Source organism: Eurosta solidaginis, chromosome 2 (genome assembly GCF_040869045.1).
Source record: "Eurosta solidaginis isolate ZX-2024a chromosome 2, ASM4086904v1, whole genome shotgun sequence".
Classification (NCBI taxonomy): Eukaryota; Metazoa; Arthropoda; class Insecta; order Diptera; family Tephritidae; genus Eurosta; species Eurosta solidaginis.
The window spans coordinates 264,637,771-264,662,988 of record NC_090320.1 but is presented as its reverse complement, the minus strand read 5'-3'; the positions used below and the strand labels follow the sequence as shown (position 1 = coordinate 264,662,988).

The 25,218-nt window shown below is 35.3% G+C and overlaps 2 protein-coding genes across 4 annotated transcripts in view; both read left to right on the top strand.

Annotated features, from left to right (window-relative positions):
* Positions 1 to 25,218, top strand: part of Pde1c (Phosphodiesterase 1c) — a 704,757-nt gene that overhangs the window by 293,716 nt on the left and 385,823 nt on the right. The window lies entirely within an intron of this gene.
* LOC137242747 (serine protease inhibitor Kazal-type 2) lies at positions 10,600 to 11,070 on the top strand. Its single transcript, XM_067769999.1, has one exon. The coding sequence runs from the start codon at positions 10,728 to 10,730 to the stop codon at positions 10,947 to 10,949; it is 222 nt and encodes a 73-aa protein (XP_067626100.1). The 5' UTR covers positions 10,600 to 10,727; the 3' UTR covers positions 10,950 to 11,070.

Here is a 25,218-nt window from a genome sequence, read left to right as displayed (position 1 = left end):
AATTAAAAAAAAAAACTTTTAAAATTTTTATTTAAAAACAAATTTTTTAAAAACAAAAGATCCCAAACGGTCAATTTTTGAAAAAACAAAAACGGTGTTTTTTTTTTAAATTCATAACTTTTTTTGAGTTGGATGGAAAAAATTTGAAAAAATTCTGAAAAACGTCTTTCGTAAGCTAGAAAAAGAAGAAAAACTGTCAGCCAATTCTAAAGGGGTCGGGTTCAAAATTGGTCGAAATGGGATGGAATGCCCCATATATACAAATGCACTTTCTGTACTCCACAAATTAATATTCATGTGCCTTAAGTGAAAAATATTATCACTTGTTTAAAACTAATAAATATACTGGAAACTAAGAATAAATAGTATCTATTATAGCATCATTATCTTTGTGCTGGAAGCTTTTTTTCTCAGTTCTCCGTTCACCTTATTGTTGTCGCTTCTCACAGTTTACATGCTTAATTATAGATTAACTCATGACATATAAATGAAGTATTTAATCAGTGAGCTGTAAAAAAAGCAGACATACATACATACAAACTATGTTTTGATACATAATTCAACTTAATAATTCATGCCTTCTAAATATATTGGCTTGCCCCCAATTACAAAGATTGGCTATAGTTTTAGAGTTAAATGTCAATAAATTTTATTAAATACATAATTTCCGAGGACCTCCGAGATCCATACCAGAAAATATAACTCCCAAATATCTGATTATGCAGTTACCACGATGTTAGCTATAACACTTCCGTTAAACAGTTAGCATTTAACTTCTATTTACTCGGGTTTGAAATGAATATTAAATCTAATCCCAAGGCTTTTTGAAGTTTTGTAAATTCAAAACTTTCTTCGTCAGTTATTCCGTCCATAGTGTCTTACAATGGCATGAGTGTAAGCACCGCTAATGAAAGGGCAAATATGTTTGCTGAATTTTTTAAGTCTAATTCTGTTGATAATTGTGTGCAGATTGATACTTCTAGTGCTGGGCAATTAGCTTCTTCGCTTGATTTTGGCTCCCTAGTTTTAACTGAGGATGATATTTTCGCAGCTATAAAAGACCTATGCTCCAAGCAATTAGATGCTCATAATATCTCTGCTTTTTTTTCAAAAAATGCACGTCATCTATAGTGTATCCGCTACTTATGTTGTTTTATTTGTCCTTTAGGTCAGGTCATTTTTTAGATGAATGAAAAGTGACTTCTGTTACTCCAGTTTTTAAGAGTGGGAGTAAGAATCTGGTTTCGAACTATCGTCCTATCTCTAAAATTACTAATATTGCTAAATTATTTGAAATTATCATTAGCTCTAAATTGTCATTTGCTATTAAGCCCTATATTTCGTATACTCAACATGGTTTTATACCGGGCAGATGTACGGTCACTAATCAAACTGTTTTCTCTAATTTTTGTTTTTCAGCCTTTGTTGAGGGCTCTCCGGTAGATATAATCTATACTGATTTGTCAAAAGCTTTTGATAGAGTGTCTCACGACTTATTAATTAAAAAACTTGAAAATTTTGGCTTTCATTCTACTTTCTTGTCATGGGTAAAATCATATCTAATAGATAGAATTAACTATGTTGTTGTTGATGGCGTAAAATCATTTTCATATAGAGCTACCTCTGGGGTTCCTCAAGGTAGTATCCTTGGTCCTCTATTTTTTGTTATTTTTTATCAACGATTGCTCAAAGTTTTTTTCCTTGTGTGAACATCTACTTTATGCCGATGATTTAAAAATTTAAAAAAAAAATAACAAGCTTCTCTGATATTCAAATTATGCAAAATGAGGTTAACAAATTCCAGGAATGGTGTGATCGAAATATGCTTATGATCAATATCGAAAAATGCTGCTCGGTCACCTTCAACAAAATTAGATTGCCAATCATATCTTTGTACTCTATTTCTGGCTCTGTCCTCAGTTCTAGTTACAAAATCAAAGACCTTGGGGTTGTTTTTGACTCGAATTTCACGTTTATTGATCACTTGAATTACATTATACCTAAAGCATATTCCTCTCTAGCTTTCATTAGACGGAATAGTTCTGAATTTAAGGATCCTTATACTAAAAAATTGCTGTTTAGTACATTTGTAAGGTCCAAATTTGAATATGCTTCTATAATCTGGAATCCGTTTTATGATGTGCATTCCAATAGACTTGAACGTATACAAAACAAGTAAGGAAGGCTAAGTTCGGGTGTAATCGAACATTACATACTCAGTTTAGAGCTATGGAGACAAAATAAGGAAAATCACCATGTAGGAAAATGAACCTAGGGTAACCCTGGAATGTGGTTGTATGACATGTGTATCAAATGGAAGGTATTAAAGAGTATTTTAAGAGAAAGTAGGTCATAGTTCTATGGATGGACGCCATTTAGGGATATCGCCATAAAGGTGGCCCAGGGCTGACTCTAGAATTTATTTGTACGATATGGGTATCAAACGAAAGGTGTTACTGAGCATTTTAAGAGGGAGTGGGCATTAGGTCTATAGGTGGACGCCTTTTCGAGATATCGCCATTAGGGTGGGCCAGGGGTGACTCTGGTATGTTTTTGTACGATATGGATATCAAATTAAAGGTATTAATGAGGGTTTTAAAAGCGATTGGCCCTTAGATGTATATGTGAAGGCGTTCTCGCGATATCGACCAAAATGCGGACCAGGTGATCCAGAAAATCATCTGTCGGGTACTGCTAATTTATTTATATATGCAATACCACTAACAAGATTCCAAGGGCTCTTGATTTCGCCTTGTAGAACTTTTTCATTTTCTTCTACTTAATATGGTAGGTGTCACACCCATTTTACAAAGTTTTTTCCAAAGTTATATTTTGCGTCAATAAACCAATCCAGTTACCGTGTTTAATCCCTTTTTTCGTATTTGGTATAGAATTATGGCATTTTTTTCATTTTTCGTAATTTTCGATATCGATAAAGTGGGCGTGGTTATGGTCGAATTTCGGCCATTTTTTATACCAAGATAAAGTGAGTTCAGATAAGTACGTTGGCTAAGTTTAGTAAAGATATATCGGTTTTTGCTCAAGTTATTGTGTTAACGGCCGAGCGGAAGGACGGTGGACTGTGTATAAAAACAGGGCGTGGCTTCAACCGATTTCGCAATTTTCACAGAGAACAATTACCGTCATAGAGGGGGCACAATAGACCAATGGCCGCAGTGCGATCCTCAATTAATTATCTACCGTCACAGAATCTATGCTCCTACCAAATTTGAGAAGGATTGGTAAATTTTTGTTCGACTTATGGCATTAAAAGTATTCTAGACAAACTAAATGAAAATGGGCGGAGCCACGCCCATTTGAAATTTTCTTTTATTTTTGTATTTTGTTGCATCATATCATTACTGGAGTTGAATTTTGACTTAATTTACTTATATACAGTAAAGATATTAAATTTTTTGTTAAAATTTGAATTCAAAAAAATTTTTTTTTAAAAAGTGGGTGTGTTCTTCATTCAATTTTGCTAATTTTTATTTAGCACATATATAGTAATAGTAGTAACGTTCCTGCCAAATTTCATCATGATATCTTCAACGACTGCCAAATTACAGCTTGCAAAACTTTTAAATTACCTTCTTGTAAAAGTGGGCGGTGCCACGCCCGTTGTCCAAAATCTTACTAATTTTCTATTCTGCGTCATAACGTCAACCCATCTACCAAGTTTTATCGCTTTAACCGCCTTTGGCAATGGATTATCGCATTTTTTCGGTTTTTCGAAATTTTCGATATCGAAAAAGTGGGCGTGTTATAGTCCGATATCGTTCATTTTAAATAGCGATCTGAGATGAGTGCCCAGGAATCCACATACCAAATTTATCGTGTTAACGGGCAGACGGACGGACGGACGGACGGACATGGCTCAATCAAATTTTTTTTCGATACTGATGATTTTGATATATGGAAGTCTATATCTATCTCGATTCCTTTATACCTGTACAACCAACCGTTATCCAATCAAAGTTAATATCCTCTGTGAGCTCTGCTCAACTGAGTATAAAAAGTTTCTAAAATTTGCATTATCCAGTATTAGGTTTAATATGCCTATTCGATTTTATGTTCTGCGGTGCAGACTGATCAGTCTGCAAACTCTTGCCAGTAGGCGATTGATATCTGGCTTAGTTTTTATTCGTGATGTTCTCAGTGGGACTATTGATTGTCCGTTTTTATTGCGTTCTATTAAACTCAATGTTCCAGCCAGAAACTTACGACATCATGATTTATTTGCTATTGACCTCTGCAAAACCAGGTATGCTCAAAATGAACCAATTATCAGACTGCTATCGGAATGTAATTTGTTATGTAGAGAAATAAATTTAGATATATTTGTAAATCGCAATGAATTTAAAGAAAAACTTTATATGTACTATTTTCAATATAATTAATAATCTATGTAAGTTTTAGTCTGTAAGGTTTCTAAACCATAGACTTAATAAATAAATCTACTAATTTGGAACTTTGTAGTAAAGGAGTCAATAAAGAAATGTCTGGTTTAGAACTAGAACTAAAGTACGTAGTTATAACAGAGTGATAATAACTAGATTTGCTCTAGTTCCAAAATATACAGTTTGGACTTTTATATTTCATACTTGAAATATTTTTGATAAACAAGCTATTTATTTGAGGAGCTTCGACCATGAGTATTCCTCCCTTCCCTACATTTGAAAGTCTTTCCGACTCACTTCTTATGGCTCGTAACTATCGAAAAAGTGGATAAAATCGTATTAGAAGCAACATGTAGAATTTCTGTCTGGTTCGGTACCAACGAAAGGGTACCAATAAAAGAAACTGTAAATTTTTGCACTATGTAGTTCCAACCTATCGAAATAGTGCCAACAGTTGGTCTTAAAATGGAAATATGTATCTCGTTCAGGGCTATAAAGTAGGTAATGCAACGGGTACGCCTTATTTAAGTCGGCTGTTGTAAGGAGATAAAAGAGATAAAGGTCGAACTAGTAGTGGTGACGAATGCATTAGAAGCACTCCAGTTTTGAACTAGAAATTTTCCCTAAAGGGAACAGCTTTCGCTGGTGGGCCTCTGCATGTTACTATATCTACAAAGTAGATGCGAAATATATACATATTTACATAACAAGAACTTACATACCGATAATCGTTCACTTAGCTACAGCGCTAGTTTTCTAGCTTTGCTAAAAGCATCGCTGATGGTAATATATATTATAAAAGCTTCAAAAGTTAGCCCAGTATAACAGCTAGCGATAAGCTTTTCCTTAACAGAAAACTAACTGTTAAGTGACAGTGTTAATACATTGTGGTAGAATTTTTAAATAAAAGCTTTGCTAGCTTAAAGATATTCTGCATCTGACTTCTTTGAAAAAAATTATTATTAATTATAATTTATTAATAATTATTAAATGTGAGCGATGGACTGCATCATCAATATTTTACGCTTATCCCACTTTGTTCGTTTCTTATCAAGGCAGAAGGAGAAAGGATATAGAATTTATGGCGCTTTTAATACTGGTTAAGTTCTGCTTCTCGAATGTACTCTCTACTATCATCTTAAAGAAATAACACAACTAGTATTGTTGTATTGTTGATGACGGTATTACGAGCACCGTAGTATAAGCTTGCTGACAGCTTTTAAATATTGAGCTCCCTTTTCGTGCGGCCGCCATGGTCTGATGGTAGCGTGCTCCGCCTACCACACCGAAGATTCTGGGTTCACGCCCCGGGAAAAGCAACATCAAAAGTTTTAGAAACAAATTTTTTCAATTAGAAAAAATTTTTTCTAAGCGAGTTCGCCCCTCGGCAGTGTTTGGCAAGCACTTCGAGTGTATTTCTGCCATGAAAAGCTGTCAGTGAAAACTAATCTGCCCTGCAGATGCCGTTCGGAGTCGGCATAAAACAAGTAGGTCCCATCCCGCCAATTTGTGGAAAAAAAAGAGGAGCTCGACGTAAATTGGAAGAGAAGCTCGGCCTTAGATCTCTTCGGAGGTTATCGCGCCTTACATTTATATTTTATTTATTCCTTTTCGTCATTAATTTTTTGTAGTTGACACTTGAAAATTATCAACATCCCAGCAACAGCATACCTACATACATTATAAAATTCTATAATCGTTTCGAGTATTATTGAATATGTCTTCAAAATAAATCGAACCCAAGCAACACTGAATCACTTTTAATTGATTAAAAATGTTGTTGGAATGCATGTGGTCTCGAGCAGCAGATCAAAAACTATCACACAACTATCAGGGCTACGCTGACGGAGAGTTTAGAAAGGACAAGTTCCCAAGTCATGCAGCCTAATTTTTGTGTTTATTTATTAATGACAACAATTATATGTTCTTTAGTTAGATAGAGCTATTAAAAGGTGTCAAAATAAGTCAAATGCTTAAAGAGAACGTAACACAGCGGAAAATCTCGTGCATTCCTCATCATCAACATGGGCTTAAAAAATGTGATTGAATATTTCATAATCTAGTTAAGCAATGAATAATACAACGGCAATCCTTTACTTTAGCTCACAACTGCTACAGCTCGTCCAAAAATATTGGGAGAGGTGTCAAAAGACGCACTTTGCACCCAGGAACACGAATCCGACAGGGGAAATTGGAAATTTTATTTCTTTTCGGAGATATTTGCAAACAAAATTAAAAATTTTCATGTGGTTGTTGTAATTTTGATGATTTTGTCGTACCCACAAGAAAAACTGTGGGTAACAGTGTTTTACGCGGATATAGTTTTGGCCTCCAAACCGGTGTTGACCCACCCAGGGTAATTTTTTATAAGAGCGGCCGAAGGCCGCCAATATAGAAAGGTGTTCTGCGCAAAAATACTATGGATACCAGTTTTGGAGCGCTCCGGGCCATTTTTTTGGAAATATCTTTTGATAGAAATAAAATTTTTAATTTCCGCTTCCGGATTCATGGTCCTGGGTTTAAAACGCGTCTTTTGACACCTCTCCCAATATTTTTGGACTAGTTTTAGCAGTTGTGAGCTAAAGAAAAAAATTACCAATACAACTAACATTTCTTGCGCGTCTGTAACGTAAATAAAGAAGAAGTTTCAGCTAGAGTAGGGAAGATCATTCCGGCCCATGGTAATGAAGGTGATTACTAGTTGAATATCGCTGCAAGTTATTACTTTTATTATATTTATGTTAAAACACAGAGATGTGTATAAACTTCAACTTCCTTACATTATATGGGTTTTTTAGTAAAGTGTATTTACTTATTGCCATTTAAGCAGCTGTTAAACTGAATAAGCGGCAAAGAAATTGCGCTTTCTATTCAAGCTCAGAAAATGACAAATAATTAATATTAATTGAATGGCTTCTGTCTATAAAACGTGCGATATATGTATGTTTTTATTCATATTTCCATATCTAGTATTTGCAAGCAGACAAGTTTTAAATTTCATTATGTCATAAAATTATAAAAATCCCCTTCCTTATATTAGCAAGCAAAAGTCCCCCTTTTTACCCTTTTTTCCAGGTTACTAAACGTTTTATGCCCTGCAGCCACAAATTTGCGTACAGGGTTCAAAGTTCTTGAGAGGAAAGTAATATAACTCAATAACAATCAGATTTTTTTTTTTATGAAATCGTTAATTCTGCAATCTTCGTTTAATCGGTGAGTTAGATCAAGTTTCAGCTGCCCTTTCTAGTAAGTTCAACGGAAGTCCACAATGGTCCGTTGTGTTACCAAAATTTTAGGTTTTGTGGCAACATCCGCTTTCTTTTGTATAGGGAATCGGTGTTGCTTACCTTGAATTTAGATAAATCACGCGGGAGTTCTAAGAAACAAAGTGCGAGATTCCTTGGTTTTGTTCTTGCAAAATCAGCTAATAATTTGTCTATAGAGATCAAGAGATTTGGGTTAACATTTACAAATCACTCATTTTGCTGTGAAATATCCCCATTGAGCATAAAATGCGACAACTAACAGAAATATACTTTGATCTTTCAATTTTCGCATTTGTTTTTGTCTCAATAAACTCCGTCTACTCAGAAAATCATGTTTGAGGTAATGGGCAATTTTTATGCATGAGGCCTATTGAATTTAATGCAGCCAAAACTGTACTGGGTAACAAATTAATTGCAAAAAAATGAGACCAGTTATTTTTCATTACACCCGATATTTAAATAGGTGGTAATAAGTAGTTAACACTGAACACCCACATTCTAGACACAGGTGCTTATATTGCAGTAATAACATGCCCTGATGGAAATGGAACTGCTTTAAGGAGAAGTAGTGTGGTTAAAATACAATTTTTTTTCTTGTTAGGCTATTTATTCCAAAAGTTTATGATTTTCAAAGGACAAGTCAATTGCAAGTCAGTCACGGCAGCCTTTGTTTCGACGGGGACATCAACTAGTTCCGCCTAGAAATCAAACGCACAGCGTAGACGCTTAAGAGTAAAATGCTCTCTTGACGAACAAAAATCACGCTCTATAAGGTTCTCATTATAGCTCCCCTGATGTGTACGGCTCGGAATGTTGGGTAATTTCGAGGAAGACTTCGTTCGATGATATGAGTAACTAGGAATACACACTCGTGTATTTTGCTTAAGTGCTGACTATTTTTCAAAGTCAATTACCAGGTTTCAAGTACGTTCTTGGGAATCGATTACGTGGGCAGCGTATGAAGGCATCGAATACTCAAGTCAAATAATTCCTCCTATATTTATTATAGTTGTATTTTAAGATTTTCTAGATTATACAATTTTTAGTTATCATATAAAAAGGTTTTAAACAGAACATTGACATAATATAGTCTAGCGAATTAAAACACAGCGGCTACGCTGGCTAGGCCATGTTATACGAATGAAAGATGACGCTTCGGCTAAGAAAGTGTTTCTATAGGAACCCGCCTATGGAAGCAGAGGAAGGGGGCGGCCCCCACTCCGGACCAGGAAGGAGCAGGAAGGACCAGGTAAAAACGATTAAAACTCGCTTGGTGTGACCAATTTGCGCCAGTGAAGAAGCGACTGGCGCGCCTTGTTGAACGGCCATAACCGTTTAAACGGTTAAGCGCTAATTAAGAAAGTAAGTAAGTAAGTAAACAGAATATTGTGTTCCGCTCATAAGTTGTTTGCGAAAAAATGGCCAGCATTTGGGATTTTTTAGAAGAAATCGCAATTATTGATTGGCGCTTAGTCGTCTTGGCTATTTTCGCTGTTTCGTCTGATTCTAAATACGGGTGAAGATGTGAATAATTTCTGAGTCTTCTTCAGGACTTAGCGTATCGTAAGAATCTGGTCGATAATAGATTTACCAGGTCTGCAATCAGTTCGTTGAATTTGGGTTTCAGCCTTTTTTGTAAGAAAATGCTATGTAAAAAAGAATCGATTTTGAGAATATTGAATTCCGCTCATAAACTAGCTGGCACAAATAAATCGAAGTCCATTTGAATTAATATCACCGACAGGCAAATATAGAAATAGTATGTACATTTAACAAGACTCACATGAAATTTAAAATAAAATGGGAAAGGTAAGGTGTCTGTGCACACTATAGAGTGCTCTTTAAACTGGGCCTACTTAAGATGTTTTGACCGTTGAAAAGTTATAAATAAATGAACTAATGCACATATGCTTCACAATAACCCAATTTTTTTATAAAAGGCAACTCATGAATACTCATAAATGCAAACTTGTCATTTGCGTGGTTTTCATGCTTATGAGACAATTGCGAGTATAAGCGAATTGCTTTAATAAGTAACGAATTAATTTCCATAAGTTTCGTTGAGCTTTTTATGAGTACGATAGGAGTAAGTAGCGAGTACATTCCCTCAATACATATTTTGGTATCGATTAGTTTTTCGATCCTCTTATATGAATACATTATGAAGTACAAGTTGGTATCGGAACCACACTAACCAAGTGTTCAACGATGAGATGTATTATTTACTTTTATTGATTATTCTAAAAGTATTATACTGTTTTCACACAGAAACTTAATGATCTCATTTCACCTGCTAATGAAATCGTAAATTTTTTGCTTTCACACAGAAGTAACTGCTCGATTAGTATGAAGGATGAGACAGACAATCATGGCGGAACGATACAAGGTGGGAGCATGGTGACATACCTACAAACAAAAAAAATTCCATGTACTTGTAAATTCGATGGACAAATGTCAAAATCGTACTGCGCCGGTAGTTGATGTATCAAATCAAATAAAAAAGGTTATAATCAGCTGTTCGATGCGGCCACCTTGTATCGTTCCGCCATGCAGACAATGACATTTGCTTTGAAAACTAAGAAACGGAAACGGAAGCGGAACGCTGCCAACAGAGTTGCATTGTGCTTTTGACTTCATTAGGCATTCGATTAGCTACTAATGAAATAATAATAGATTCGAATTTTGTAGGGAAGATTGAGCTCAATAAGCGTCTTAATGTAGAAAATTGCCTTTATTATTCAATAAGCCGTCTGTGTGAAATTAGTATTAGCCTTTTATAAAACACTTGGTACGTATTTTTGAATGAGTAAATTTATAAAACTGAATGCTTATATTCCTACAGGGTATTTACACGTCCACATATGCTGGTTAGGTGAGCGATAAGAATGAAACGCATTTGCACAAGTAAAAATTATTTACCCAAGGCAAGTTAATTTCAGTTATCTTTCGATAGCATTATAGTGAACTTCTTCAAAAAGGGACAATAGCGCGCGTTTAAATAACCAAAAAGAACTATCAAATTAATAAAATAAAAGTATAGAAAATTAAGCAAAAACAAAAAATGCAGTTTTTACAATTCATCACATCATTGCTATTGAGCATCATCCTGCTTACTACATTAACCAAAGCCGAGAGAGCACTATGTCCATGTGCACGTAACTATGATCCAGTGTGTGACACTAACTTGGTCACCCATGCAAATCGTTGTGAATATGATTGTGTACGTAGGGATGTGGAACGTCGTGGACGTAGTCTAAACTTACTACGCAATGGGCCATGTTAATAATGTAGATTGATATGCGGCATTGGATTTTTTGTATAATTAAATTGTGTGGTTGATAAGAGCTCTGTGACATTTTCTGGTTAAATTGAAATAAATGTGGTTTTTTTATATACAAATTAAATTTATTTTACTTTATCAAAATAAAAAGATGACAAATTTGTAGCTAACCCTCAAACATTCTCAGAGTCCTCATAATTAAGAAATCCGTTATGAGTCCGAAATATGTACGTAAAAAATATGAGCCTCAGAAATAAGATCATATAGGAGTCTTTTATGACTCCGGTATGGCGTAAAATGTGTACCAATGTTCAGCAACCAAAGGAGAGATATTCATATTTTATATTATAAAAATTTTCGTTCAAATAAAATTCCTTGCTACTCCCTTTGTAAATTGGAAGTGACGCTTTCTTTTAATGGACGCTTCGCTTAATCATTTGTTAGTTAACGCATATTACCAATATATGTAAGTATTTTGTACTTTTTTGATTGCTACTACTAATTGCATCCGCGGCATACCCCGTTGGGAGTGTCGAGCCTTCGTATGCCTCCGATTAGCGCTTACGTCGGTATGCCCCACCCTTAAGATTTTCCATTTCCAATATCGTACTTTTCAACAAGGCTTCCCAATATTCTACCCTATATTAAATGCCTATCGTCAGATATTCGCCCTGAATGGGGAAATTCCAATCCCATATATAATGCATACTAATGACGCTGAATGGAGTCATTCATATAAGAAGTAAACTATGAGTTGTTTATGAGCGTAATAGAAGTCTGATTGGACTCTTATTTAGGCTCATACAATGTATGAAATAAGGCTCATATTGAGCGATCATTGCAGGAAAGGAAATACACTAATTGAGGGCTCTTAAATAAGCTCATAATGAGTGTAAATGCTCCGATTTGGTTGCCTTTTATGCCTCTTTTCTGACTCCTAATCTTTGCTAGGTACATACTTAATACTTATGGGGAAATATAATAAATTAAATCTTAGTTTTGCTTATGACTAACAATTAATAATACATGTTTTATTGCAAATTTTTTTACGATAACAAAATATTGAACAAATATTTTTTGTTATTAACACACATAATTTTGCATACATATAAGTAATTTATTGCTGGCTAAATACGTTATCTGTTGGTATATCTGTCATCGATAACACTACAAATACAATAGAGCATGATACAAAAAATGGAGATAGTTCCATTTAGTGTGACGTTAGCCACTTGACTTTTGTGGGGAGAATGACAATATCAGCAAAAACAAGCTACCAGATTGAAAAATGTTACGAATTTTTCTAATTTTGATGGATTTCATATTGAGGAATACGACAAAATTACTTTCATAGTTATTTTAAATAAAAAAGAAAAAAACGAGCCCCATGCCTTGGAAATATTTTAATACGAAATATCAGCCTAGAAAAGATCTTTAATAAGTTTCTCGAGCTCCGAAGAAGGAAGAAACATGAATCGAAGTATGCAAAGTAAGGGAATATAGCCTTCTTAAATGTCCGTACGTTTGCTCAGAACATTTTGACAAAACGTACACGTTTGTCAATTGCTTGCTCAAAGGAGGTCCTTATAAACCGACACCGCAATTTCTTGATAAATGGGCTACAAGTCCACATTTTTTATTTTTTTATTTGTTGTATAATTCAAGCGTTACGCTTTAGGTGGGAATTGTTAAATCACTTTTTAGGGAGACCATTACCCTGTAGCTCTGCAGGTTAGTTATGAGAGTGTTTTTGCCCGTTGTACCGGGGGTCACCTTCTGGCAGCCCCGCCTATACATATTCTGTACCCTTTTAGCATTGACATATGTATATGTGTAAACTTTGGAGGTACACTTTTTCTCAACATGCCTTGAGAAATATCCACTTTAGGGGCATGATAATAGGGCCATGCTAGAACAACAGAATTTTTCTTGTATTTTTTTTTTCTCTCTCTAGGGGTCAAGCTGCTATAAAGGTATGAGTCATTAACCAATGTATGAGTCATTATCCACTATTTTTCAATAAAATTGCATGTTTTACTGTATTCTCAATCGATATGACTGCACATAAATTGTGCTAAAGTATATTATTATTGTCTCAGATGACCATTGTGTTTTCATCCTAAAGGAAATTTCCAACCCGAAAAACCACAATTTAACAATTAACGGTATGGCAACGCTTCTGGCAAAACAACAAACATTATGAAACTTCAAAATTCCCAAATACGTCAAAAAAATTTGAGTGGAACTACCTTCTTTTTTGTATCATGCAATAGAGTGCCACACCAAAAATATAGCTAATGCCTGTTAACGGTGAGGTTTCATTAGCAAAATATATCTGGAAATCAAGCGGTCATAATCATAGTCCTGATTAAGAGCGCGCTTCTCTTAGAGTGGCACTAAAAAGATAAGGTGTACTTCATTTCTAAAGTCCATTTTAACCATCTTAAGTTTTGTAAGAATTTAACTGGTGGATAACATTATTTCAGATCGCTTCATTTGACATTTTTCTTATCACCGACGCACAGTTAAATCGATAATTGTGAATATCTTATGAACCAAATCTCAAAAACCTGTTGTGATTACACGAAAACCAACATAACAGCTGACTCTAGTTTGTGAAAAACGTTCACAATAGTAAACAGCCCGGATAACCTGTTAATGCACTGTTCGATTACTTGAATCATGTGCTCAGTAGTTTTATTGAAACATTTTTGTAAATGTCTGGTGTAGTGCATTAGAAAAATATTGACTACATTTTAAATAAAAAAAAGAAGATGTCTCAGAACTTCCTTTCTATAATTTAACGAGAAGAAACACAAAATTTCTCTTTAAACAAAGGCATTATCTTGTTAAATTTTGATATTGAAATTTTAACATAACCTCTGTAAAAAATCTGTATGAGGAACAAAAATATAATGGTGGAGCACACATTGGCGTACTTTTAAATAAATAAACGTAAGGCGCGATAACCTCCGAAGAGATTTTGCGTCGAGCTTCTTTTCCAATTTGCGTCGAGCTGCTTTTAATTTTTCCTACAAATTGGATGGGACCTTCTTATTTTATGCCCACTTCGAGCGGCATCTGCAAGGAAATGCCAAGGAGCGACCCCGCTTAGAAAACTTTCATACTAATTTAAAAACTTTGTTTCAAAAATTTTTATGTTGCTTTGCCCGAGGCGTCAACACAGGATCTTCGGTGTTGTAGGCGGATCATGCTACCATCGCTCTACGGCGGCGTACGAGTTTTGTCGCTTGCCGTTTGGTTTAAAAAATACACCAAGTATTTTTCAGCGTGCTATTGATGACGTTTTGCGTGAAGAGATAGGGAAAACGTGCCCCGTTTATATTGACGATATCATTATATTTTCAGGTAGCGAAAGTTCCCATTTAAAAGATGTTGATAAATTTTAAAAAATGCTTGAGAGTAGTGGAATGAGGGTTTCACCAGAAAAGTCTAAATTTTTCAGAACAGATGTTGAATTTTTAGGATTTTTGGTTTCCCAGCATGGTATTCGAACTAGTCCAGATAAAGTGAACGATATCTTAAATTATAAAATCCCAGAGACTTTACGTAGTATACGTTCTTTTCTTGGTTTAGCGGGCTATTATCGAAGATTTGTCAGCGACTTTGCTGATATTGTTAAGCCTTTAACTAAATACTTAAGAGGAGAGAATGGGCCTATTGATGCAAAGAAATCAAAAGGTATAAGATGAAAATTAGATTCTGAAGATGTGTCTGCCTTTGAAAAAATCAAGAAGATACTCGCATCGGAGGATGTGCTCTTGCAGTATCCAGACTATAACAAGCCTTTTCAGTTGACAACTGATGCATCAGGCAAACGCTTTGGGTACTGTTTTGTCTCAAAATAATCGACCTATAACTATGATTTCTAGAACACTTTTGCCGACGGAGCAAAATTATGCAACAAACAAGTAAGGAAGGCTAAGTTCGGGTGTAACCGAACATTACATACTCAGTTGAGAGCTGTGGAGACAAAATAAGGGAAAATCACCATGTAGTAAAAAGAACCTAGGGTAACCCTGGAATGTGTTTGTATGACATGTGTATCAAATGGAAGGTATTAAAGAGTATTTTAAGAAGGAGTGGCCCATAGTTCTATAGATGGACGCCATTTAGGGATATCGCCATAAATGTGGACCAGGCCTGACTTAGAATTTGTTTGTACGATATGGTTATCAAATGAAAGGTGTTAATGAGTATTTGAAAAGGGAGGGGACTTAGTTCTATATGTGGACGCCTTTCGAGATATTGCCATAAACGTGGACCAGAGGTGACTCTAGAATTTGTTTGTACGATATGGGTAGCAAATGAAAGGTGTTAATGAGTATTTTAAAAGGGAGGGGACTTAGTTCTATATGTGGACGCCTTTCGAGATATTGCCATAAACGTGGACCAGAGGTGACTCTAGAATTTGTTTGTACGATATGGGTTTCAAATGAAAGGTGTTAATGAGAATTTTAAAAGGGAATGGGCCTTAGTTCTATAGGTGGACGCCTTTTCGAGATATCGCCATAAAGGTGGGCCAGGAGTGACTCTAGAATTCTTTTGTACGATATGGGTATCAAATGAACGGTGTTAATGAGTATTTTAAAAGGGAGTGGGCCTTACTTCTATATGTGGACGCCTTTTCAAGATATCGCCATAAACGTGGACAAGGGGTGACTCTAGGATGTGTTTGTACGATATGTGTATCAAATGAAAGGTGTTAATGAGTATTTTAAAAGGGCGTGGGTCTTAGTTCTATAGGTGGACGCCTTTTCGAAAAAGTGGGCGTGGTCATAGTCGGATTTCGGCCATTTTTTACACCAATACAAATTGAGTTCAGGTAAGTACGTGAACTGAGTTTAGTAAAGATATATCGATTTTTGCTCAAGTTATCGTGTTAACGGCCGAGCGGAAGGACAGACGGTCGACTGCGTATAAAAACTGGGCGTGGATTCAACCGATTTCGCTTTTTTTCACAGAAAACAGTTTTCGTCCTAGAGTCTAAGCCTCTACCAAATTTCACAAGGATTGGTAAATTTTTGTTCGACTTATGGCATTAAAAGTATCCTAAACAAATTAAATGGAAAAGGGCGGAGCCACGCCCATTTTGAAATGCTCTTTTATTTTTGTATTTTGTTGCACCATATCATTACTGGAGTTGAATGTTGACATAATTTACTTATATACTGTAAAGATATTAACTTTTCTTTGAAAATTTGACTTTAAGAATTTTTTTTTTTTAAAGTGGGCGTGGTTGTTCTCCGATTTTGCTAATTTTTATTAAGCATACATATAGTAATAAGAGTAACGTTCCTGCCAAATTTCATCACGATATCTTCAACGACTGCCAAATTACAGCTTGCAAAACTTCTAAATTACCTTCTTTTAAAAGTGGGCGGTGCCACCCACATTGTCCAAAATTTTACTAGTTTTCTATTCTGCGTCATCAATTCAACTCACCTACCAAGTTTGATCGCTTTATCCGTCCTTGGTAATGAATTATCGAACTTTTTCGGTTTTTCGAAATTTTCGATATCGAAAAAGTGGGCGTGGTTATAGTCCGATATTGTTCATTTTAAATAGCGATCTGAGATGAGTGCTCAGGAACCTACGTACCAAATTTCATCAAGATACCTCTAAATTTACTCAAGTTATCGTGTTAACGGACAGACGGACGGACGGACGGACATGGCTCAATCGAATTTTTTTTCGATACTGATGATTTTGATATATGGAAGTTTATATCTATCTCGATTCCTTTATACCTGTACAACCAACCGTTATCCAATCAAAGTTAATATACTCTGTGAGCTCTGCTCAACTGAGTATAATGAGCGTGAAATATTAGCTATTGTATGGGCATTAAAAACTCTTCGACATTATTTATATGGAGTTAAAAATATTAAAATTTTTACTGATCATCAGCCCTTCATATTTTTAATCCGGAAAAGAATCCCAATACAAAGATAGAGATGGCGTGCATTTGTTGAGGAGTTCTCGTCAAGTTTTCATTACAAACCGAGAAGATAAAATAGATTTGCTGATTCTCTTTCGCAGCAGTTCATTCATAATCTTAGTACCTCTGTAAACACAGCACATAGTGAAGATTCTTTAAGTCATTGTATTAGAAGTATTCCAGTCTCTATAAACCAGTTTAAAAATCAACTGATACTATCAAAAGGGCGTTCGGTAGCTAAACCCACAAAGGTTTTTTTTTTTTTCAAAAATATTTTCGTCATACTATCTCTTACGACACAATAAAAAATTTAATACGATGTTTAAAAGACATTATCAACCCAAGTGTTACAAATGCAATTCGCTGTGAGTTAGATACCTTGGCAGAAATTTAAAATTCTATTGTCTCTTCATTTCCTGGCGTAAAATTTCGTCATACTGAAGTGATTGTGATAGACTTGACAAATAGAAGTGACCAACTTGAAACTTTTGTCACTGAACGTAATCACTCTCACCGCTGTTCGTTTGAAAATTTGAAACAAATTTCCAAAGAATATTTTTTCCCGACATTAAAAAAGATTTAAAGACTATTTTAGCAAATTCCAAAATTTGTTTGCAAAATAAATATCAGCGCAAGCCGGCCAATTTGGAAATTGGAGAAACACCAATTCCTAATTATCCAGGGAAATTCTTCATATTGATAATTTTGTCACAAATAAGCAATATTTTTTAACATGTGTGGATAAATTTTCTAAGTTTGCCCTTGTTAAACCAATTGCATCGCGATCTATACTGGATGCGAAAAATGCATTGCTTGAAATATTATTAGTATTTCAAAGCATAAAAATCATTGTTTCAGACAACGAAAAAGCATTTCAATCAAATATAGTCAAATCCTTACTGAGAGATAACTTTTCAGTAGATCAATTTTTTATTCCAACTCTGCATAGTGAATCAAATGGCCAGGTAGAAAGATTTCATTCAACACTTATGGAGATATCTCGGTATATTAACTGATACTGTTGATATTTTACTGCTTGCTACCAATAAATACAATAATAGTATTCATTCCGTAGTAAATGATCGACGTATCTCTTCCTACTTCACGTCACGATAACACTCCAATATGTCACGACAGACAGCGCAACATTCCCCATCGTACCAGTTTTTTTCATGGGGTCACTTAAAGCCTATTGTATCAGCAGCAGCGTTACCTAACGAGAAGGAAATATATTTCCACTGCCAAGCTACATCGTCGGGTCGAAGATTTACAGTAAGCAGCTGCGAGAGGCGAGTGGTATAATCATCAGCTATCTGTTTTGTAAACAGACACACTTTTCTTCCTTCGCTGTACAGAGGAGTGAAAGTATCTTGACTGCCAAAAGGTAGTGGTCCGGCTCAATATTTGGACATCCTAAAGTGCGCACATCGACGACACTGGAGTACGACGTGATCGACTTGGTTTCGTTTGCTTCGATCAATAGACACTTTGGTAAAGTCAATCAGCCTCAGCCCATTAGGAGTTCTTACATCGTGGAGGCTTAGCGGCTGTGAACAGCACTTCTTAGCGGCGGAGTTTCTTTCTAACCACACGAAACTAACACCTGGGCGCCGAGTTGCACGTTTGTTCATATGGCTACTGTAGTAGACGTCAGGAGGCCCTATCGCCCTTCTGGTTGTGGTGATGTCGGTATTTGCGTTGACGAGGACATCACCCAAAGGAAACAGCCGGGCAGCGGTATGTTCTAAAAGAGTTCAGACATTCATGGTCTTTAACATCCTAGTACCTAAAACGTTCGCCGTCTTCGTCATCGGAAAAAATAAATAGCACATTTATGGCTTATTTCGCGCGTACCTTTATGTGATTTTAATTATGTCCTAATAATTTTAAATACAAATATTGACAAAATTATATTTATGTTTGATCTTACCGGCAAATTAAAGGAATTGTTAATTTGTCTCTTCTGAAAAACTATGCATAACTCGGAAGACTTCAATAAGCCCTAAGCAAACATATTTAATCCTCAATTAACAACAACAAAGTTATTAATTAACAGGTGGGAACAGTACTTATAAATTATTTTAATAATATTATACTTACCAGGTGAATACCTCAAAACAACAAATTTTCGTATACGGAATTGGGGAAATAAATCAATCCTATTTTCCCTTTTCTGAGAAAGATTTTTGGTTTTCTTGAGTGAAGCTTTGAATAATTGATTTAGTCCTATCTATACATCTTTAAAATCGATTACTTGAATAATATGAAAGATATCTCAGTAAAATCTGGTTTGCAAATCCATTGGTAGTCATTTTCCATCGTTAACCATGGTCATTAAGCACGCCCATTTTTAATATTGTTACGAATTTTGGGGGATTCGAATTATTTTGAACCTTCTGCTAACGTTCGAAACGCTGAACTGTCGAATAAATAACTCCAATATTCAGTATTGCAAAATGGTATTTTTGTAGACTACTTTGGGAGTAGTACAATTATATTTCACTAATTGCGCGTTTAAATGAAACTGATTCCTATCATTTGCACTGCGCTGCTTTTATACTATCAGTTAGACTCGTTCACCTATTTCTCCTAAAGTCTAGACTTTTCATGAACATCTGGAACAGTTGTATCTCATACTTGGTTATTTAGCTATATGCGTGTGTACATATGTGTGAGTAACAACTTCTGCTCTTAGCTGATGACTACATATGTGTATGTAAGATAATCTCTTCACTTCGAGCTGCTGTTATTTGTGGAATATTCTTCGTTACCTTGTACATAAGTGTGACTGCTTGCTTTTTTATACTCAGTTGAGCAGAGCTCACAGAGTATATTAACTTTGATAGGATAACGGTTGGTTGTACAGGTATAAAGGAATCGAGATAGATATAGACTTCCATATATCAAAATCATCAGTATCGAAAAAAAATTTATTGAGCCATGTCCGTCCGTCCGTAGGACCGTCCGTCCGTCTGTCCGTTAACACGATAACTTAAGTAAATTTTGAGGTATCTTGATGAAATTTGGTATGTGGGTTCCTGGGCAACCATCTCAGATCGCTATTTAAAATGAACGATATCGGACTATAACCACGCCCACTTTTACGATATCGAAAATTTCGAAAAACCGAAAAAGTGCGATAATTCATTACCAAAGACGGATAAAGCGATGAAACTTGGTAGGTGAGTTGAACTTATGACGCAGAATAGAAAATTAGTAAAATTTAGACAATGGTCGTGGCACCGCCCACTTTTATAAGAAGGTAATTTAAAAGTTTTACAAGCTGTAATTTGGCAGTCTGTGAAGATATCATTATAAGATTTGGCAGTAACGTTATTCCTATTACTATATGTATGCTGAATAAAAATGAGAGAATCGGATGGTGAGCACGCCCACTTAAAAAAAAAATTTTTTTTTTAGTCAAATTTAAAAAAAAATTTATTATCTTTACAGTATATAAGTAAATTATGTCAAAATTCGAATCCAGTACTGATATGGTGCAACAAAATACAAAAATAAAAGAAAATTTCAAAATGGGCGTGGCTCCGCCCTTTTTCATTTAATTTGTCTAGGATACTTTTAATGACATAAGTCGAACAAAAATTTACCAATCATTGTGAAATTTCGTAGAGGCTTAGATTCTAGGACGATAACTGTTTTTTCTGTGAAAAAGGGCGAAATCGGTTGAAGCCACGCCCAGTTTTTATACACAGTCTACCGTCTGTCTTTCCGCTCGGCCGTTAACACGATAACTTGAGCAAAAATCGATATATCTTTACTAAACTCAGTTGACGTACTTATCTGAACTCACTTTGTATTGGTGTAAAAAACGGCCGAAATCCGACTATGACCACGCCCACTTTTTTGATATCGAAAGAGACGAAAAATTAAACAAATGCCATAATTCTATACCAAATACAAAAAAAGGGATGAACCATGGTAATTGTATTGGTCTATGACGCAAAATATAACTTTAGAAAAAACTTGGTAAAATGGGTGTGACACCTACCATATTAAGTAGAAGAAAATGAAAAATTTCTGCAGGGCGAAATCAAAAGCCCTTGTTTGTGGTATTACATATATAAATAAATTAGCGGTACCCGACAGATGATGTTGTGGGTCACCCTCGTCCACATTTTGGTCAATATCTCGAAAACGCCTTCACATATACAACTAAGGGCCACTCCTTTTTAAAACCCGCTTTGATAACTTTAATTATCCATATCGTACAAACACATGCTAGAGTCACCCCTGGTCCACCTTTACGGCGATATCTCGAAAATGCGTCCACCTATAGAACTAACTCCCTTTTAAAATACTCATTAACACCTTTCATTTAAAACTCATATCGTGCAAACACATTCTAGGGTCACCCCCGGTCCACCCTTACGGCGATATCTCGAAAAGGCGTCCACCTATAGAACTAAGGTCCACTCCCTTTTAAAATGCTCATTAACACCTTTCATTTCATACCCATATCGTAAAAACATATTCTAGAGTCGCCCCTGGTCCACCTTTATGGCGATATCTTGAAGAGGCGTCCACCTATAGAACCAAGGCCCTCGCCCTTTTAAAGTAGTCATTAACATCTTTAATTTGATACCCATATCGTACAAACAAATTCTAGAGTTGCCCCTAGTCCACCTTTATGGCGATATCTCGAAGAGGCGTCCACCTATAGAACTAAGGCCGACTTCCTTTTAAAATACTCATTAACACCTTTTATTTGATACCCATATCGTACAAACAAATTCTAGAGTCGCCCCTGGTCCACCTTTATGGCGATATCTCGAAGAGGCGTCCACCTATAGAACTAAGGCCCTCGCCCTTTTAAAATAGTCATTAACATCTTTAATTTGATACCCATATCGTACAAACAAATTCTAGAGTTGCCCCTAGTCCACCTTTATGGCGATATCTCGAAGAGGCGTCCACCTATAGAACTAAGGCCGACGCCCTTTTAAAATACTCATTAACACCTTTCATTTGATACCCATATCGTACAAACAAATTCTAAAGTCGCCCCTGGTCCACCTTTATGGCGATATTTCGAAAAGGCGTCCACCTATAGAACTAAGGCCCACTCCCTTTTAAAATACTCATTAACAACTTTCATTTGATACCCATATCGTACAAACAAATTCTAGAGTCACCCCTGGTCCACCTTTATGGCGATATCTCGAAAAGGCTTCCACCTATAGAACTAAGGCCCACGTCCTTTTAAAATACTCCGTAACACCTTCCATTTGATACCCATATCGTACAAACAAATTCTCCCACCTTTATGGCGATATCCCTAAATTGCGTCCACCCATAGCACTATGACCTACTCCCTCTTAAAATACTCTTTAGTACCTTCCATTTAATAGACATGTCATACAAACATATTCCAGGGTTACCCTAGGTTCATTTTCCTACATGGAGATTTTCCCTTATTTTGTCTCCATAGCTCTCAGTTGAGTATGTAATGTTCTGTTACACCCTTAGCCTTCCTTACTTGTTTGTTGTTGTGATTATTTACTAACAGCATAGTGATGTTAACATTCGCCACAATATACACGATATTTAAAAAACAAAAAAAAAACGTGATTATTAGTAAATGATGCAGCAAAAATAGCCAAATTGCATATGTGAGTGGATGGCTTGAATTCAGACCGAACACTGTTAAATCGACCACAAATCGTTCTTGAAGCGTGAGAACGAAAAATCTTAAATCAAGTCCAAGTAGTGCTTGAGATGAACACAGAAGGTTCACACATCAATACCAAACTAGTCATAAAATACGAAAGCTGTGGTTGGAAAAACTGTTCTTAAAACAAGCCCATCGGTCACGAGTTAAGAAAAAACGCACTTAACAGACTTTTGTCAACAAATGTTTTTAATTTTGAACTTGTTTTGTTCGTTTTAGAACGACTTTTTCTCTGAGCGAATGGCCTTGTGGTCTAAGCTCAAACTGCCCGCGGCACTGAGCCTCGTTCTATTTGCTTACGCTTTATTCTTTGCCACCAGGCCTACAGGTGGAATGTGCGGAATGGCACAGAGTGAAGCTGAGGCGGTTGTTCTCAGGGCTTCCGTAATACTAAACTTTGATAGCCTGCATGCATACCTTCCCCAATTTTTTGAGGTAGATTTTGTTTGTGTATCTGTCCATTAAATAAGCACTCCATAGTATAGGAAAAGCTTTACAATCGTTGTGAATACCCAATAAGAGAAAGAGTGCCATAAATCCCATGTACAGCCCAGCATTCCTTTCAATGCATTCTTCGCGCTCTTCTCCACGTTGAGCTTCCACGACAACTTACTGTCTATAATGATACCTAGATATTTTGTGCAAGGTTTTTTTCCTACAGGGTCACCCCTCCGTGCTTAGGCCTGGTGCAATTTGGGGAATTTAACCTCTCAATTAAACATATTATATCCCGCGATCTTAAACATATTATAGATAACATGTATACCTACACTTTGATTGATAAATAAAAAAAATTGCGGAAATTCGGGATTATCATATCTTATACCGAAAATTAGGGAACACAAAGTTCTAAAAATTAGAATTCGTAACAACTTAATTTACTCATACATACATACATATGCCGGTTGGGTGAACTTCACGAACACAACGTACATAAAAATAAAAATTCAGCAAAATTAAATTCAGTTAACTTTCGTTAGCATTTAAGTGAACTTCCTAAAAAAGCGGCAACACCAAAAATGCAATTTTTACATTTGATCATATCGTTGGTGTTACGCGTCATCCTGCTCACCACATTAACCACAGCCCGACTTGTAGATAATGAAGAAGGCAAAGCTTTGTGTTCATGTCCCCGTGACTATGTTCCTGTGTGTGACAACAACAACATAACTCACTCAAATATGTGTGAATTTGATTGTGTACGTACATATCTGGCACTTATTGGACATCAAGTATCTATAGTACGCGAGGGCGAATGTTAGAGATGTATACGGATGTGTGGCACAGGATCTTGGAATAATTAATTTTGGGTTTTTTTAATAATTCAGTAAAATTTTCTGGTAATATATGATGTTTTAAAAAAAAAATTATTTATAAAATAAAACTATAAAAACTATAAATTTTATAAAGAAGTGACAAGTTTATAATTATGTATTATACATTTGTACTAAAAGGAAAATATAATAAATTATAAAAGAATTCTGCTAATGAAAACAATAAAACAAAAAAGAATCCCTGATTTAATTTGAAATTTTGTTTTTTTATATTATCGGTCACGGTGGGTTTTAAAAAATTTAAATTTTTCTGCCGACCACCTGGGAAATTTTTCTGTGGGCTTACTTTAGGAGGTACCTAGTGTCAAAAAATCCAACCGTGAAATCGTATATTCGGCGCTTTTTTTAGAGTCACTTGAACTTTTTAATTTTTGCAATTAAAGCTTTCTAAGCGTTATTGATAGGGAAGTCTATTTTAACGCAATAATAATCATGTTTCTTTGCAAAAAATAATGTAAACATTTATTTTATGTAACGTTGCATACAATGCAAATAGTTTTTTTAAACAAAATTTACAAAATAATGCATATTTTATGAAACCACAAAAGTTCGTTAACCAGCTTCTCTAATTTATTTGAATCACAAATGGCAACTATTGTATTCGCAAACTGCTCTCAATAAACGACTAGAGTATTCTGGATGAAATATTTTAACACTGTACTTAACCCACGTCTATTTAAAATCTGCATGCACAGGTTCAAAAACTTGCTTTCTCCAAAAAGCAAGCCCTTTTCCTTGTTTTGAACAAAAGTAAGACAAGTGTTCAATTAAAATAAATAAATAAAATTTACGGTCATGTATTTCTGAAATTGTTCTCAAAATGTCTACATTTTTAAGCAATTTTTTGCAGGAATTGCCGTTAAAAGAAGACTGTCCGAAGTAAACTTCACGATCTACATGGCATTCTTTACCCCATTCATTGCTTTCTATTTCAGATTCTTTTAACGTGCTTTCATAAAGTTTATTTATAACGCCCAGTAAAAGATGAAGTTCCGGAGGTGGAATCAACTCTATTATTTCAATTTCCTCATCAAAATCAAAGAGTGGTTTGTTTACACAATTTTTAAAAAACTTAGCATGTTCTTTTTACCTCCGTTTTCTTCCCAAGCTCTAACGTTTCTCGGGTGGTCGGCAGAAAAATTTAAATTTTTTAAAACCCACCGTGCGGTATTATTACCAAACATTATTGAACCTATTGAAGAAATATTTTTTTATAACAAAGAACATACTTTTCGCATAATTTTTTGCTGGCTAAATACATTTTCCTTTGCCATGTTGTTGCTGTAA

Bases quoted from the DNA above. Each gene is read 5' to 3' on its own strand.
- LOC137242747 (XM_067769999.1), top strand. From the start codon at position 10,728: ATGCAGTTTTTACAATTCATCACATCATTGCTATTGAGCATCATCCTG.